The 16,470-nt window shown below is 36.3% G+C and overlaps 1 protein-coding gene across 3 annotated transcripts in view; it reads left to right on the top strand.

Annotated features, from left to right (window-relative positions):
• The window catches only part of ZFR (zinc finger RNA binding protein), an 85,718-nt gene that overhangs the window by 31,183 nt on the left and 38,065 nt on the right, over nucleotides 1-16,470 (top strand). For all 3 annotated transcript variants that reach the window (XM_045079450.1, XM_045079449.1, XM_045079451.1), the window contains 6 exons: nucleotides 3,344-3,591; nucleotides 6,566-6,757; nucleotides 7,241-7,532; nucleotides 9,655-9,848; nucleotides 11,558-11,677; nucleotides 12,817-12,962. In XM_045079450.1, the coding sequence (XP_044935385.1) occupies nucleotides 3,344-3,591; nucleotides 6,566-6,757; nucleotides 7,241-7,532; nucleotides 9,655-9,848; nucleotides 11,558-11,677; nucleotides 12,817-12,962 (1,192 nt within the window). The remainder of the gene's footprint in view (nucleotides 1-3,343; nucleotides 3,592-6,565; nucleotides 6,758-7,240; nucleotides 7,533-9,654; nucleotides 9,849-11,557; nucleotides 11,678-12,816; nucleotides 12,963-16,470) is intronic.

Genomic DNA, 16,470 nt, shown 5'->3' with positions numbered 1-16,470 from the left:
TTACTACTGCAATGGTAGGTTTTTGTTTCTGATATTGTACATTGTATTTAAAAATAATATTTCAACTTAATTTGTAACTTACTAATTGATAAAGATTTTTTTTTCAAGATTTTATTTATTTGAGAGAGATCAGAAGTAGGCAGAGATGCAGGTCGGGGGGTGGGGGGGGGGAGCAGGCTCTCTGCTCCATGTGGGGCTCAATCCCAGGACCCTGGAATCACAACCTGAGCCAAAGGCAGAGGCTCTAACCCACTGAGCCACCCAGGTGCCCCATAAGGATTTTTTTTTTTTTTTAAGATTTTATATATTTATTTTTTTGAGAGAGAGGGAGAGAGACAATGAGAGGGGAGACATCAGTGGGAGAAGTGGACCCCCTGCCATGCAGAGAGCCCGATGTGGGACTCGATACTGGGACTCCAGGATCATGACCTGACCGAAGGCAATCATTTAACCAGTTGAGCCACCCAGGCACCTCTAATTGATAAGGATTTTTAATAAAAGTACTTTTTTCCCCCCTAGAGGTCAGGGAGAGGGAGAGAGAATCCCAAGCAGGCTCCACACCCAGCGCATAGCACAACATGGGACTCAATATCACAACCCTGAGATCATGACCTGAGTCTAAATCAAGAGTCGGATGCTAACCGACTGAGTCACCCAGGTGCTCCTTTAATAAAAGTACTTTTTAAGTGAAAATGTTTTAGCCCTCAGAAATTGAGCTTTTATTTAGAGATTCAACCTTCTATTTACTTTCCAGTAGTGCTTTTACGAGAAATGTACATTTGTTTGCCAGTAATCATAGGAGATTAAGTAGTAAGCTATATAGTTAAGCTTACCTTTTATTAGTTTTAGACTACAGATACGCAGATGAAGATTAATTTGTCAATATTAAGCTTAGTGTGGTGATTTTTATGGTTTAAATAACTCAGTGTTTAAAAAACACCTCACGGGGCGCCTGGGTGGCTCAGTGGATTAAGCCACTGCCTTCAGCTCAGGTCATGATCTCAGGGTCCTGGGTTCGAGCCCTGTATCGGGCTGTCCGCACAGTGGGGAGTTTCTTCCCCCCTCTCTCTTCTTGCCTCTCTGCCTACTTGTGATCACTCTCTCTATCAAATAAATAAATAAAATCCTTTTTAAAAAAATAAAGCACCTCACAGTCTCTTAGCCCGTTTTCTCATCTGTCAAGTAAGGATAATAATAGTTGTTTTATAGATCTGTTTTGAGAATTCATTGTGTCTGGAGCACTGCCCCGAATACGGTGGATTTTCTTTTTCTTTTTCTTTTTCTTTTTCTTTTTCTTTTTCTTTTTTTATTTATTAATAAAAAAATAAATATTTATTAATTAAAAATTAAATATTTTATTAATTTGACAGAGAGAAATCACAAGTAGACGGAGAGGCAGCCAGAGAGAGAGAGAGATAGGGAAGCAGGCTCCCTGCTGAGCAGAGAGCCCAATGCGGGACTCGATCCCAGGACCCTGAGATCTTGACCTGAGCCAAAGGCAGCGGCTTAACCCACTGAGCCACCCAGGCGCCCTACTGTGGATTTTCAATTTTAAAAAAGCTGAAAGTCCTGGTCATCCCGCATTGTAAAATGCTATTGCCCTTATGCTACTTTTTTATCTTCTTGATACATTAATTCATGAGGTTACATTTAAGTGGTATTTTTACAGTTACTGTACACAACAGCTAGTCATTTGGAAAATATCTTTAAAATTTTTCATATAAAAATCATGGTCCTAGCCAGTTAAAATTTAAAAGTAGCTTTGTTAATTTTAACTAGACAATTTATGGTGCTTTAGAAGTGAAATTTAAACTGCATATTTCTGCCTATCACTTTGAAGACATTTGGTCTTTCTCCACATTTTTAAGTACCATAGGACATTAGTAAGACTGGCCAGAAGAGTTTATTGATCTGTAGTTTCTCCTTTGATCAGTTATATGAGTTGTTATCTGATTGTTTCTTATCTGATCATATGCTTATTATTAATATGCCTACCTGCTTCTTCATGTTTTTACTTTTAGATATTTTCTTCTCACAGTACTTTCTATCTTTATAAGCACTTTATAATTTAATAGCCTGATATAAAAGTCTAGGAAGGCTTTTCATGCAAATTACTTGATTGCACTGTTTTATAGATATTTCCACTTTAAGGTGCTTATGATTCTCACTTTTCACGCATCTTAAATCCTCACCTTTCCAATTCATGTTTTCATTCCTGTGTATGTAGATGCCTCAGAGCTAGTGGGTCATAAGTCTTTTCTTTTCAACATAGCAGTTGCATTTGAGAGACCAAAAAGTTTAGTTTTCCTTAAGTAGTTCTTCTGTGCCATCTTGGCAACTAGGAATATTTTTCTTGAGCCTTACATGTCTTTGCTCCACTCAATTCCACTTCAGAAAAAAAAAAAAAGTCTTGTAGTGCGATAAATAGGGAGTCTTCCAAATTTCCAGAGACCTCAGTTTAGAAAAGGGATAAGTTTTCTAGTTTTGAGATAGGCTTATAAGTAAAATCAGTAACTTTGTCAAATTTAAAACTTCTATAGATTTTTAAGTCTATAAATCACTGAACATAAGCAACATGTATAAGTTATGTCTGTATCAGTAACTAGCTTGTTGTGCTTATTCATTAGAGACTTTTAACAATGGAAATGGATAGAATCAATCCATTCATTCAGAAAATACAGTGCTTTTTTTCTTTTGAAAAATGAGTACCAATGTATTTCGTTCCTAATTCCAAAATTTTTTGTCTGTTATCTTACATATTCATCTGATCTCTAGCTTCACATCACAGACCTCTGCTAAGGTTTCTTCACCTTGCTTCTCCAAAGCAGCTTCTGTCAACTCCTTGCTTTTATCAGTTGCATAACCCATCACTCAATCACCGGGATTCAAAGCCTTTTTCTGTTCTTTTAAATCTTCTGTCCTCTCAGTCATCAAGCATATACTTTAATGAATTTCTTTTTTTCCTGTCTAATATCCTAGTTCAGACTCTCCTTCAAATTCAGCCCTTCCCAAATGTATGCAGAGGAATTCTTTTGGGGGAAATACTAACAGATTCTGTAACCATGTACATTTTATCACTGTCATATCCCACCGAGTAGGAAGTTTCTCGAAGTCAAGGACCAAATCTTACACTCTTACATATTTATAACACCTGACATGTGTTGAGTTAAAATTTTATTGATTGACTTATAATTTTTCCAGGTTTTGCGAGTTACTCATTATTTGTAAATATGCACATGTAAACCTGCCTTTGCTAGCAGTATTTATTGAATTTAAGTTCAACGCATTTAACTTGGCCTGTTGTAATTATGTAACATAATCTTTGTTTGATTTTATTTGTAAGGTACGTCTTATTCAGGTTATGAAGCAGCAGTGTATTCAGCTGCATCCTCCTACTACCAACAGCAGCAACAGCAACAGAAGCAGGCGGCAGCGGCGGCAGCAGCTGCTGCTGCAACAGCTGCCTGGACAGGGACCACCTTTACTAAAAAAGCACCATTCCAAAATAAACAACTGAAACCAAAACAGCCTCCCAAACCGCCCCAGATTCACTATTGTGATGTTTGTAAGATCAGCTGTGCTGGACCACAGGTACTTATGTTGTATGTTTTACCACGAGCCTTCAAGTTATTTTTGGTAGTCAAGTATGGTTGATATTCTAACCCTCACAGAAAAGGTTTACATTTTCTTTCCTGTTAGCTTTTAGCTAACACATACACATATTTCACTAAACAGTCTTTTTTTAAGAAGTATTTGTATTTTTTTTAAAAAAAGTATTTGTATAGAGACATAAGAATTCTATTTAAAAAAACTTTAGAAATAATTATGTTAACAAAAATGGGCAAATTATACTTTTTTCATGAAAGATACTTTGCCCCTTAAATAAAACTTTAGCTTAAAAGTTTTAATTTTAAATTAATTAGGGTTGGGGATAAGATTGACTTTTTCTTTCTTTTAACGGTCACAGCTTGCTCTGTAAAGCCTTTATACAAAATTCTTCAACTTAACACAGTTGGCTTTTAATTTCCTTAGCTCTTGTTCGAGGTCCATGACTATAGGAATAGAATGTTGTAGCTTAGAAAGGATGACCATAGAGATAATTCAGTTTTATATACTTGAATTAAAGATGAGAGGACTTTGTCAGATGTGTTATTTTTTGGAGCATATAAATAGCAGAAGAAAATTGTCTTTCTGCAGTTTTGAAAGTCCTTAAAATAAGTTCTTTTAACAATCTGTAGTTTGCAGGATGACATTTTTTTTTATTTGCAGGATAACATTTCTGATAAGGCTAACATTTGTATATGCTTTATAGAATGTTACTTATTTCTGTGTAATTTCCTTTGTGAAGGAATAGAAACTTTGGGAACAAGAAAGATGTGGGGAAGTGTCTTTTTCAAAAATATCAACTAATGAAGCATGTAAAATATTTATTCCCTTTCTTCCCTAGTTTTTTTTTTTTTTTCCCTGATTGTTACACCTTAAAATGTGATTTCGGCATGAGTGTTTATAAAGTCTAATGTGTTGAACCCTTATCCTGACGTTATTTGTTAATTTCTTTAAGAATGTCTTTTTATATAAGAATTGACAAGCAGTTTGGAAGATAAAAGGCATATTATGGTAAAGGAACAGTCTTTGCCTCTGTAGTAGGTTCTTTCAGTTGAAAGAACTCTGTCCCACCTATATACATTCTTCTTAATTTACTAGGTTAGTTGTATCTGCTTCTTAATACTGAGTTTTTAGTTTATTTTCAATTACCAGCATTCCCTGAGTTACACAAATTAGGGAATAATTAATATATGTAACTAGTTAGATTAAAACCTTGTTTCTCCCTATTTTGAGTGTGATAGGAAATCGTTTCATTGTGATTACATGGTGGGGGGAGAGGGAGGAGGTAGGGAATGTTGGGCAGGGACCCAGGATTAAACATGGAAGGAGTATATTCTATTCTGCAATGGCTGTTGATAGGGGATGATGCTGTGAGTAGCAAATGTAGGCCTAAGAGATGTGTTGACTATCTGGTACCAATACATGATAGAACATGGGTCTAGGATCATAGGTAAAGAGTAGCATTTAGAATGATATCTGTAAAGCTGACCATCAGTTTGGAGTGCCTAGATCTTTACGAAAGAATAGGCCAAGGATACTTCTGCAAGTCAGAGGCAGTGCCTTAAGGGGCTAATGAGAAAAGCATCATTGGCATTGTAGGTTAGAACCTAGGTCTGGACATGAGGAGAGAGAGTAATAAGGTTCAGGTTTAAGGTTCTCAGAGCTGGCTCTGCCACTGTGTGGCTTTGGACAAGTTGGAGACCTTCATTTCTTTGGGCTTTTGTTTCTTCACTTATTAAGGATTTGCCCTAAATAATTGAGGCTCAGACTGCTTCATGGAGCCACTCCAGGCCACTGTAGATAATGAGAGGAGAATCAGATGAGTGGGTCTTAGGTCTCCCTCTTTGTTTCAAAAACAGAGCAACTTCCCCTACTTCTGCATAAGATTTCATTTGGAGAAAGGATTCTCTTGTTTAAAAATTAGAAAGTCATTGTTTAGGTAATCTCTAAAGTTCCATCCAGCTCTGAAATTTCTGTGATGAATATACAGTTTTATGCTAATAATACGTCTGTCTTAAGAACAGTTTTAAAAATAAAACACGGAAGAGGAACTATTTGGCCCCACTCAAGGAAAAAGAAACAGCAGTCCTTATTAACCTCCTCATTTTAATAAATCTGCTACCTTTTATCAGCTGATTCCAGATAGTTGTTTTTTGGGGTTTTGTTTGGTTTTTTTGCTAGGGATTTTATTTATCTGTTTGACAGAGAGCGAGCACACAAGCAGGAGGGAGAGAGAGAAGGAGGCTCCCGTCTGAGCAGAGTCCAAAGCGGACTCAGTTTCAGGACCCTGGGATCGTGACCTGAGCCTAAGGCAGACACTTAACCGACTGAGCCACTCAGGGATCCCCAGATAGTTTTTAATATAGTTTCACTATTTTATTGGCTAGTATTACAATAATACTGTTTTTCCTTGCAAATATACGTAATTTTGGCTGTTTCGTATTTTAGATAAGCTTTTGTTCAGGATGGTATGGGTTCTATATGAAAACACATTCTGAGTTAGAAAAATTAGTTTTATAAATAAACATACCTGTTCATAAAAATGTCTTGTTACCATTCAGTAACTTTTTTTTTTTCATGATACAGATACATTCCTCTCTCCTCTTAATTCTACAGTTAAATAGTTTGTGGAATGGTCACTCTGTCCATCATTATACATAAGCAGTAGAAGATTCAAATTCTTAAAACTGGGTGTGGTTACCTTATATTGTTAATATGGCTATGTATGAAAGTCCTTTGCAGATCAAAGTGTTGGATAAGTATATTCTTGGTAAGCAAAGTACAGAGAACTACAGATACATCACATCTATAGGGAATCCCACATGCTCTTGTTCAGTTGCTTTTACAGTTGTTGAGTCCGCATTATTAAATGAGTAGTAGAGATTTGAGAATTGAATAATTTCAAATGATATAGATAGAAAATTAGCAAAGCAACATTTATCCTTTTTGTTTGAAACAGACTTACAAAGAACATTTAGAAGGACAGAAACATAAAAAAAAAGAAGCCGCATTGAAAGCCTCACAGAATACCAGCAGCAGCAACAACTCTACTCGTGGGACTCAGAATCAGTTACGTTGTGAGCTCTGCGATGTGTCTTGTACAGGAGCAGATGCATATGCTGCCCACATTCGTGGTGCTAAGCATCAGAAAGTAGGTGTTTTTTCCCACACATCCTTATGTCTTACTCTTTTTTCTTTTACTTTTTCAATGGAGGGTTTAAATATAGGTGTCTTTAAAACTTGAAAACTTTGAGTGGATTATAGGCCTTATTTATATGCTAATATACATAAAGGTAACATCAAATAGTCATTGCTTAAAGAGGGAAAGATTGGAGACTTTTTTCCTTTGAATTAAACTAGATCATTTATTCTTCCATTTGGAAATTTGTTGTATGATTATTTTCCTCTTGTCATGCTCAGAGCATCCAAGAGTATTCACAGAGTTCTCAAAAAAGGACTGGATTTTGTTTAGTTTATGTTGTTTAAAGCAGAGGATGTCTGTGTGTTTATTTTTAGGGTTTTTATTTAAAATGATAAATACCCATTTCCTTGATTTCTAAAGAAAAACTCTTTTAGAAAAAGTTAAAAATCAATGCTTTTTGAGTTTCCTCACAAATGTGCTTTTATTTTGTAGGTGGTTAAATTACACACAAAACTTGGTAAACCCATTCCTTCAACAGAACCAAACGTTGTTAGCCAAGCTACTTCTTCAACAGCTGTGTCTGCTTCAAAACCAACTGCCTCTCCCTCAAGCATTGCAGCAAGCAATTGTACTGTGAATACTTCATCAATTGCAACTTCTTCAGTGAAAGGTCTTACAACTACAGGAAACTCGTCTCTTAATAGCACATCCAACACTAAAGTATCAGCAGTGCCTACAAATATGGCTGCCAAGAAAACATCTACACCCAAAATAAACTTTGTTGGCAAGTACTGAAGATTCTGTGTTTCTCCTAACTCTGTCAAAGTGATGTTTCTCCTCCATGCCAGGCCTAACCCTTCTGTTTTATGCTCTTGTACCCAACCCCCTTCTCTGGGGTCTTATTTGATCACATACCTGTTTTTTTCTCTTAAATTTTTAATCAGTCCTTCATCTTCTAATGGTTTCTTCCTTTGGTTTACCTGTGTCTTCAATAGTCTTTAGAAATTAAAGAGCACAAAATAAAAAACCCAGACATTTTCTCATTACTGTAATCCTCCCCACACTGCAGCCTAATTCTTACTTTGTCTGCTTCTATACTTCTTATCCAGTCCTCAGTCTGTTCCACTGTTTGCACTCTACTCTTTTGAAACTGCTGTCAGAAGTTACCAAAAATCTAATTGCCAAATCCAGTGACCAGTTTTCAGTCTCACACTGGTGATTCCTCTGACATTTGACACAGTTGACTGCTGTGCCTTAAAGCTTAGTCTCTTCTGTGTCTATCCACCCCATTCTCAGGTGTCTCTTTTGGGTCTCCCACCTTCAGGTTCATTAAATGGTGGTGCTTCTAAAATTCTGATTCTAGTTCTCATCTCACTTTTCTCACCCAGTATTCACAAGTGGTCTCATTCATTTCAGTATGCAGTAACTTTAAAATCTCTTGGGCAAACTCAAAACTCCCTCCTTTTCAAGCTATGGTGTAGGAATTACCTGGTTATTATCTATATGGGTTTCTGTGGGCATCCAGTGTCTGATTATGTCACAAGAATGTCGTGAAATAATCTCTTCAAATTGCTGCTTTTTTCACTTGGAAAATTTTACTGACATTATTTCTACTTGTTCATTGTCTCCTTCGGTTGTTTACTTAGTCCTTTTGTTTCTGTTATTATAGTATTTCTACAAAAAGATGTGTTTTTTCTTCATAGCTACTGCCTTGTGTTAGGCCTTCAAAGTCTCTTCCTCAGAGCTTTGTTTTATACCACATACAGTCTCTCCAAGCTTATCAAAGTCGTTTTGTTAAAATACATGTCAAATTGTTCTAGTCTCCTGCTTAAAAACTTTTCAGTGGTCTTCTCCTTGCATGTAGGAAAAAACTATGTTCCTTAATTATCCATTCGAGGCCTTCATAGTCTGAATGTGTCATCACGTCTGCCTACATAGTAATTGATGGGGATGTCTTCCTTGAATTTACCATAGTCTTTTAAACTTCATATTGTTGTGTATGGGATTCTGTTTAGATATCATTCTCTTCCTTCTTCTGGGCCAAATTCATACTTAATTAGTCTTCTTTTAAAGCCCAGCTCAAGGGACACCTGGGGGGCTCAGTGGGTTAAAGCCTCTGCCTTTGGCTCAGGTTATGATCCCAGGTCCTGGGATTGAGCCCTGCATCGGGCTCTATGCTTGGCGGGGAGCCTGCTTCTCTGCCTACTTGTGATCTCTGTCTGTCAAATAAATAAATAAAATCTTAAAAAAAAAAAAAAATGCCCAGCTCAAGTGACACACCCTTAGTGAAGCCTTTGCTAACTGGATCATGTTAGAGGGTAAAGGGTCCATGGGCTTTTTTGTTTGTTTGTTTGTTTTGTTTGGGGGGGGTGGGAGTTTGGTTTTTGGTTTTTGTTTGTTTTTTTTGGTTGTTGTTTTGTTTTTAAGCATTTCCACCTCACTGTGTTCCTACTTGTTATAGCACTTAACATAGTATTTATTTGTATCTTCCCTTAAATTGTTGGTACCTCAAAAGCAGCTATATTATCTAATTTTTATATTATCAGGACTGGGTGATATCCTATCACCCAGTTGCTTGGGAGGGAACTAGGGATACAAACATGAATTGTGCTTAGACCCTATCTTTTTAGGTACTTGCTGTCCCCTTTAGGTATTTGTTGTTATGAGAGTCATGGTGGGGACAGGATCATTGGTTGTTGGAGAAGGGAAGAAATCTAGGTATCTATTTCATTAACAGGAGAAAAAAGCCAAGTGGTTGATGTGTTCTTCAAAATTCTGTTGTATGTCAACCAGGAGTTGGACTGATGGTGAAAAAAATAGAACTTTATCTGAAATTTCTTTTGTATCAGATTATACATTTACAAAAGAAAAATGAAAATTACTATAATTCTTTTATGATCCTCTAGGTGGGAATAAGCTGCAGTCAACAGGAAATAAAACAGAAGACTTAAAAGGAACCGAATGTGTTAAAAGCACTCCTGTAGCCTCTGTACAGATTGCAGAAGTAAAGCCAGACACCGTCTCAGAACCAGTCACACCTGCATCTCTTGCTGCTTTGCAGAGTGATGTGCAGCCAGTGGGCCATGATTATGTGGAGGAGGTATTGACTTGAGAATACCATCACTGTGAGAGTATAGGAAAGAAGTCTGTCACTTTTTTGGCGCCTGGGTGGCTCATTTGATTAAGTATCTGATTGATTAAGTGTCTGACTCTTGGTTTGAGCTCAGGTTGTGATCTCAGGGTTGTGAGATTGAGCCCCATGTTGGGCTCTGTGCTAGGCATGGAGCTTGCTTAAGATTCTCTGCTCTGCACCACCACCCCCCACCCCCACGCCAAAAAAAAAGTGTCATTTTGTTGCAGGAATGCTTTATGTGTAAAACTAGATTTAGGTTACTTATAAAGGAATATCACAGGTATCTTTGTTAAAAGTTTTTAAAAAGCATGCCCTTGGGGCACCTGGATGGTGGTCGGTTGAGCGATTGACTCTTGGTTTTGGCTCAGGTCGTGAGATTAAGCCCCATGGTGGTTTCCACACTCAGCAGGGAGTTCACTTGAAGGTCCTTTCCCTCTGCCCCTCCACCCTCAAATAAATTTCTTGCTCCTTACGATTGCCTAAGTGACATCATAATTTTTTTTTTTTAACTTTATTCCTACCAACACCATCACTGTGATAGAAGATAACTTTCTATTTGTTTGGTAGGCATTCTTATATCCTTCAAGTATCTGGCTTATAAAGAGTAAAAAAAAAATTGTGAACCACAAAATAATAGAGTATTTCTTTCTGGACAATGATGTAGTTTCATGTATAAAATTAAAGTTGCTGAGTTATCAGATCATGTTTATTTGATTTGTCAAGCTGATTAGAAATCTTCTTGTTTTACAGGTAAACTCAGTAAATTGAAGAGTGAGGGAACATTGGAGGGGACTGATAGATATTTGCTGTTGGCAAAAAGCCCACCATAGAGTGGTGTAGCACTAGTCTTTACTTTCACTGTATTGTGGAACATACGTAAATTCTCTGAGCATCAGTGTCCCGATCTGTAAAACTTGGATATTTCCAAAGTTGTGAAGATTAAATAACAGTACCTAGAATAGTTCCTAACATATTGTAGATTTTTGTTAAATAGTTTATTTTTTTTCCTCCCATCAAGAAAAATTACATACTATGTTGTCTTTGCCAGATAGAAAAGTGGATTAATATAGTTTATAAGTAGTTCACAATTTTAAAATGTCAGATCTTAAGAGAGTAAGGTTTGGTTATCTAAAGAAATGTATATGGCCAGGACACCTTAATCTTTAATGATATTTGTCAATTAAGTAATCCAAAACTTAAGAGAATTGGATTCAGAGCCGGTCTTAAAAGCTTCCACAAATAATTTGAATCTAGTATCCATTACAGGCATCTTAATAACCCTATACTTCTCTTCCTAATTGGTTGTGCATTTGGGAAAAAATTGACATTGATTTTCCATAAAGTTACATATATAAGATCTTAAGCTTTGCAGAAACTTATATGCCAAAATAATGTCTTTAATTCTCTTATTTCCATCTCCGCAAGAGCAATAACTAGCCAGTAGCAGTTGTTCACTATTTATTAGAGAATTTATTAGAGAATTATTACCCAATTGCATTTAAATCTAAATGTTGACACATAGATAAAGGTATTGAAATTAAAATTAATATCAAAAGCAAATACATGCAAATTTAATTGTTTACATATATTCATCACAGAATCTGAGGGTTTATGAATGAAGTCTTCAACTATAGTATTTTGGTAATGATTCTTGAATTCTTTTTTCCCATGTCAAGGTACGAAATGATGAGGGAAAAGTAATTCGATTCCATTGTAAATTATGCGAGTGCAGTTTTAATGATCCCAATGCTAAGGAGATGCACTTAAAAGGGCGAAGACACAGACTTCAGTATAAAGTGAGTAAGATTTCAACTGTCGGGCAGTTCAGTCAATTAAATGTTTAGTTCTTGATTGCAACTTAGGTCACGATCTCAGAGTCGCTATCCCTCTGCCCCTCCCCCTCTTGAAAAAATTTTCAGGAGCACCTGGGTGGCTCAGTCCATTAAGCCTTCAGCTCAGGTCATGATCTCAGGGTCCTGCAAGCCCTGCGTCAGGCTTCCTGCTCATCGGGGAGTCTGCTTCTCCTTCTGCCTCTTCCTGCTCTCATGTCTCTTCACTTATTCTCTCTGTCTCTCTCAAATAAATCTTAAAATTTTTTTTTGTCTTTTTATTTTTTATTTTTTTAAACACAGCTTGGAACCTTTTCCATAGGAAACAAAATATCTAAATATAACTCAGTTCATGAACTGTATGCTAACATTAGCATGTCATGTCTCACATTCAGATGTTTGGTTTTTATTGATTAGTTTTTTATACTTAGTCAAGAAGAGTATGACCATATTTGATCATTTTTAGTGAAAGTAACATTGCCTGGATCAAGTAATCATGTATATATAAATAATTGCTTTACATAAAGTATTTTGAAAGAAGTATTAGGTCTCCATCTATTTACCTTCTTTGTCTTGGTAAAATTCCCACTAAAATGAATTTTAAGATGAGGACTTCCTCATTGGAAACACTTCAGATGTTAAGTTAAATCCACATCATTTAAAGTTTTTAATTAGCCTAGACTAATGCACTAGATTCATATTTTCCCTTCTAAACAAAGAGGTGGTGAAAATTAAAATAGTCTGTTTTTTAACCTCCACAGTCAGACATTTAGAATCATCTGCTTACAAACAAGTAAAGGAAAATGAAATATCCATTAGTTCAGGAAGAATTTCTTCCATTTGTTAGTTTGTACTTTTTAGATACTAAGTATGTCATTGTAAATGTAGACAATTAAGAATTTAGGGGTGGGAGGGAAAGAAGAATGTTTATTTTAATGTATTCTGAATCTTTCCTCTAATATAACTTATTTTACTGATTTTACTCTTAAAGTGAAAAATTTGCAACTGAAAACCCCTATGATGAAAAAATATGGGGGATTGTCTGATGAATAATATGTGTAGATTATTAGAGGTCCCACTGATTTTTTAAATGTCTGTATTGACAGAAAAAAGTAAATCCAGATTTGCAAGTAGAAGTAAAGCCCAGTATTCGAGCCAGAAAGATTCAAGAAGAGAAAATGAGGAAGCAAATGCAGAAAGAAGAGTATTGGCGAAGACGAGAAGAAGAAGAACGCTGGAGAATGGAAATGAGGTAGTATCTTTAACTTTTAGTACCATGATAGACAGTGGTTCAGCCTTTCTAAAAAGCTTAGCTATTCTGAGTGACTCCCATTCAAAGCAATCCAGATTATTTGATGTACTTAAGTTTTCACTTTTCAGGAAGATCCTAGGTATAGAAAAGAAATGCATTACAATTAAGTTATTGGCTATTCTAGTATTTGACTGTGGCCTTGGTGGTATCTTATATATTAAGTATAAGTGGTATCTTATATATATTAAGTGCATGAAGAAATAGTTAAATTATTTTGGGTTTTTTGTTTTGTTTTGTTTTGTTTTGTTTTAAATAAACTGTACTCCACTTAGTGTGGGGCTTAAGCTCAAAAACCCAAGATCAAGAGTCACCTGCTTTACTGACTGAGCCAGGCAGGTACCCCAGAATAGTTTAATATTTTAAATAAATGTCTCAGTTAAAACAAAATAGAACATTTGGTTACATGGTAGAAATATCATGAGTATAGGATCTAGTAGATTCCAGACAAAATTGTGTGCTTTTTAAAAAGAAACATCTATCATAGAAGCTTGAGGCTATAGGGAAGGAGAAAGGAGAAAACATATCTTCTAGAGATATGTTAATGTTTGGTTTTATTGATCTAACTGACGACTTTTTTTTGAGAGAGAGAGAGTGCATACAAGCTGAGGAGGGGCATAGAGGGGAGAGAGTGTGTCTTAAGTGGCCTCCATGCCCAGTGCAGATCTCACAACCGTGAAATCATGACCTGAGCCCAGATCAGAGAGTTAAGTGCTTAACTTTTTGAGCCACCTAGGTGCCCCAGCATATCCTTAAATAATATAATTCAGGGGCACTCAGCTGGCTTAGTCAGTAGAGCATGTGACTCTTGATTTCAGGGTCATGAGTTCAAGCCCCACATTGGGTGTGGAGGTTACTTGAAAAAATTAAATGGTATTGTTCAGTGGTTTTTAAGTAATATTCACAGTTTCACAGAGTTGTACAGCCTTCATCACAGTCAATTTTAGAAACATTTTTGTCACCCTCTCCAGAAGAAACCACAAACCCACTGGTAGTCACTCCCTATTTTCCCCCAACCCCTACATATACCCCTGGGCAACCACAATATACTGTCCGTCTGTAGACTTAATTCTGGGGATACCTGTGTGGCTCGGTTAAGCATCTGCCTTCAGCGTAGGTCATGATTCCAGGGATTAAGTTCTCCATTGGGCTCTTTGCTTAGCGGGGAGTTTCCTTCTCCCTCTCCCTCTGTGTACTCCACCCACCCTTCAAATGAATAAATCTTTAGATTTATTCTGGAGATTTCATATAAATGGAATCATACGATATATGGTGTTTTTTGTCTGCCTGCTTTCACTGCACCATGTTTTTAAGATTCATGCATGTTTTAGCTTGTAACAGTACTTTGTTTCATGGCATAATAATATTCCATCATAAGAATGTGTAACATTGTTCGTTTATCAGTTGGTGGACATTTGCGTCGTTTCCACTTTCGGGGTGTCATGAATACTGCTGCTAGGAGTATTTGTACAAGTTTAAAATATATTGGGGCGCCTGGGTGGCTCAGTGGGTTAAAGCCTCTGCCTTCAGCTCAGGTCATGATCTCAGGGTCCTGGGATCAAGCACCACATCGGGATCTCTGCTCAGCAGGGAGCCTGCTTCCTCCTCTCTCTCTGCCTACTTACGATCTCTGTCAAATAAATAAATCTTAAAAAAATTTTTTAAATAAATAAATAAAACATTATTTCAGGGGCTCCAGATCATGGGATTGAACTCCACATTGGGCTCCCCACTCAGTGTGAACCTGCTTCTCCCTCTCTCAACACTGCCTGCTTGTGTATATACTCACTCACTCTCTGTCAAATGAATAAAATATTTTAAATATATCTATATGGATATAGATATAGATTTCAGAAAATAAGCATAATGTACACTTTCTTTTTTTTTAGTTTTTTTATTTATTTGACAGAGCACAAGCAGGAGGAGTGAGAGAGGCTTAGTCCCAGCACCTGGGATCATGACCTGAGCCAAAGGCAGATGCTTAACCAACTGAGCCACCCAGGCACTCCTGTACACATTTTATAATTCACTTTTTTCATTTATATGCCACTTTAAAAATTAAGCTAGGATTATTTTCTTTTTTGTGACAGCATAGTATTCTCGTATATGGATGTGTAATTTTCTTTATAGCGTGTCATCCTCTGTTAGATACTTGGGTTGTTTCCAGTGTTTCTGTACCATGGTTATTACATTGACCATGCTTGAGGCTATATTATTGCATAAATTATGACTTTATGTTGGTAATAATAATATTTCCAGAAATAGAAATATTTGTTTGAAGGAAACCCATGCTTCTGCATATACTGAGTACTCTAACTTCAATTATTTTCAGATATTTTGGTTTCAGGACCCTTTATACTCCATTATTACTGAAGATAATAATTGAAGATATAATTATTGAAGATAATAATTGAAGATATAGTTGAAGAATAATATTAAAGATAAATTCAGTTGAGTTTCAGGACCCTTTATACTCAGTAATTATTAAAGACTCCAAATAGTTTTTGTTTATGTGGGTTATAGCTGTCAAGATTTCACTGTATTAAAAATTAAAACTGAGAAGTTTAATATTTATGAATTCATTTAAGAATGACATTTTAATTATATTTGTTAAAATATAAATGTATTGGGTACCTGGGTGGCTCAGTTGGTTAGGCGGCTGCCTTCAGCTCAGATCATGATCCTGGAGTCCCAGGATCAAGTCCCACATCAGGTTCCGTGCTCAGCGGAGAGTCTGCTTTTCTCTCTCTGCCCCTCCCCACCTCTTGTGCTCACCCACTCTCTTTTATTCTCTCTCTCAAATAAAATCTATAAAAATATGTATATAAACAAATTGACTAATTATATTACATTGCATATATTTAATAAATATAACTTGGTGAAAAATTAATCTTCATATAACTATTTCTTCACCAGAATTGTGTGAATGATACTGTTTGACATTTTTGCAGATCCCTTTAAATGTCTTGCTTAAAAGAAGGCAGCATGATTCTCATGTGTGCTTCTGTGTTCATTTTTGTTGCAATACCACATTCTGCCTCTGGATAACGCCACTATACATTGAAAAGAGAGTAAGAATGGAAGAGGTGTATGATGTCTTAATATTAAGACATGGATCCCCTGACAGGGCCTCAGGGACCATCTGGAGTCCTTGGGCCACACTTTGAAAATTGCTGCTACAACATTAAAGTTCTCTGCCAATGAGAGAGAGAAATATGAAATCCATTTTTGGTTGGTTGGGTTTTGTTTTCAAATTTGAAATTTGGGATAGGAAAGGTAAATCTTTTCAAATTTGTTTCAGTTCAGTTTGAATTATATTACTAGCAAATTTTCTAAAGCTTCTTTGAATATAGTTGACACACAATACATTAGTTTTAGGTGTACAACATTCTGATTAGTAAGTTTATACTTCATACGTGCCCACCACACATGTAGCTACCATCTTTCCCCA

The sequence above is a fragment of the Mustela putorius genome, unplaced genomic scaffold (genome assembly GCF_011764305.1).
Source record: "Mustela putorius furo isolate JIRA1106 unplaced genomic scaffold, ASM1176430v1.1 tig00000407_pilon_pilon_pilon, whole genome shotgun sequence".
Classification (NCBI taxonomy): Eukaryota; Metazoa; Chordata; class Mammalia; order Carnivora; family Mustelidae; genus Mustela; species Mustela putorius.
This window is presented reverse-complemented; position numbering and strand designations above follow the sequence as displayed.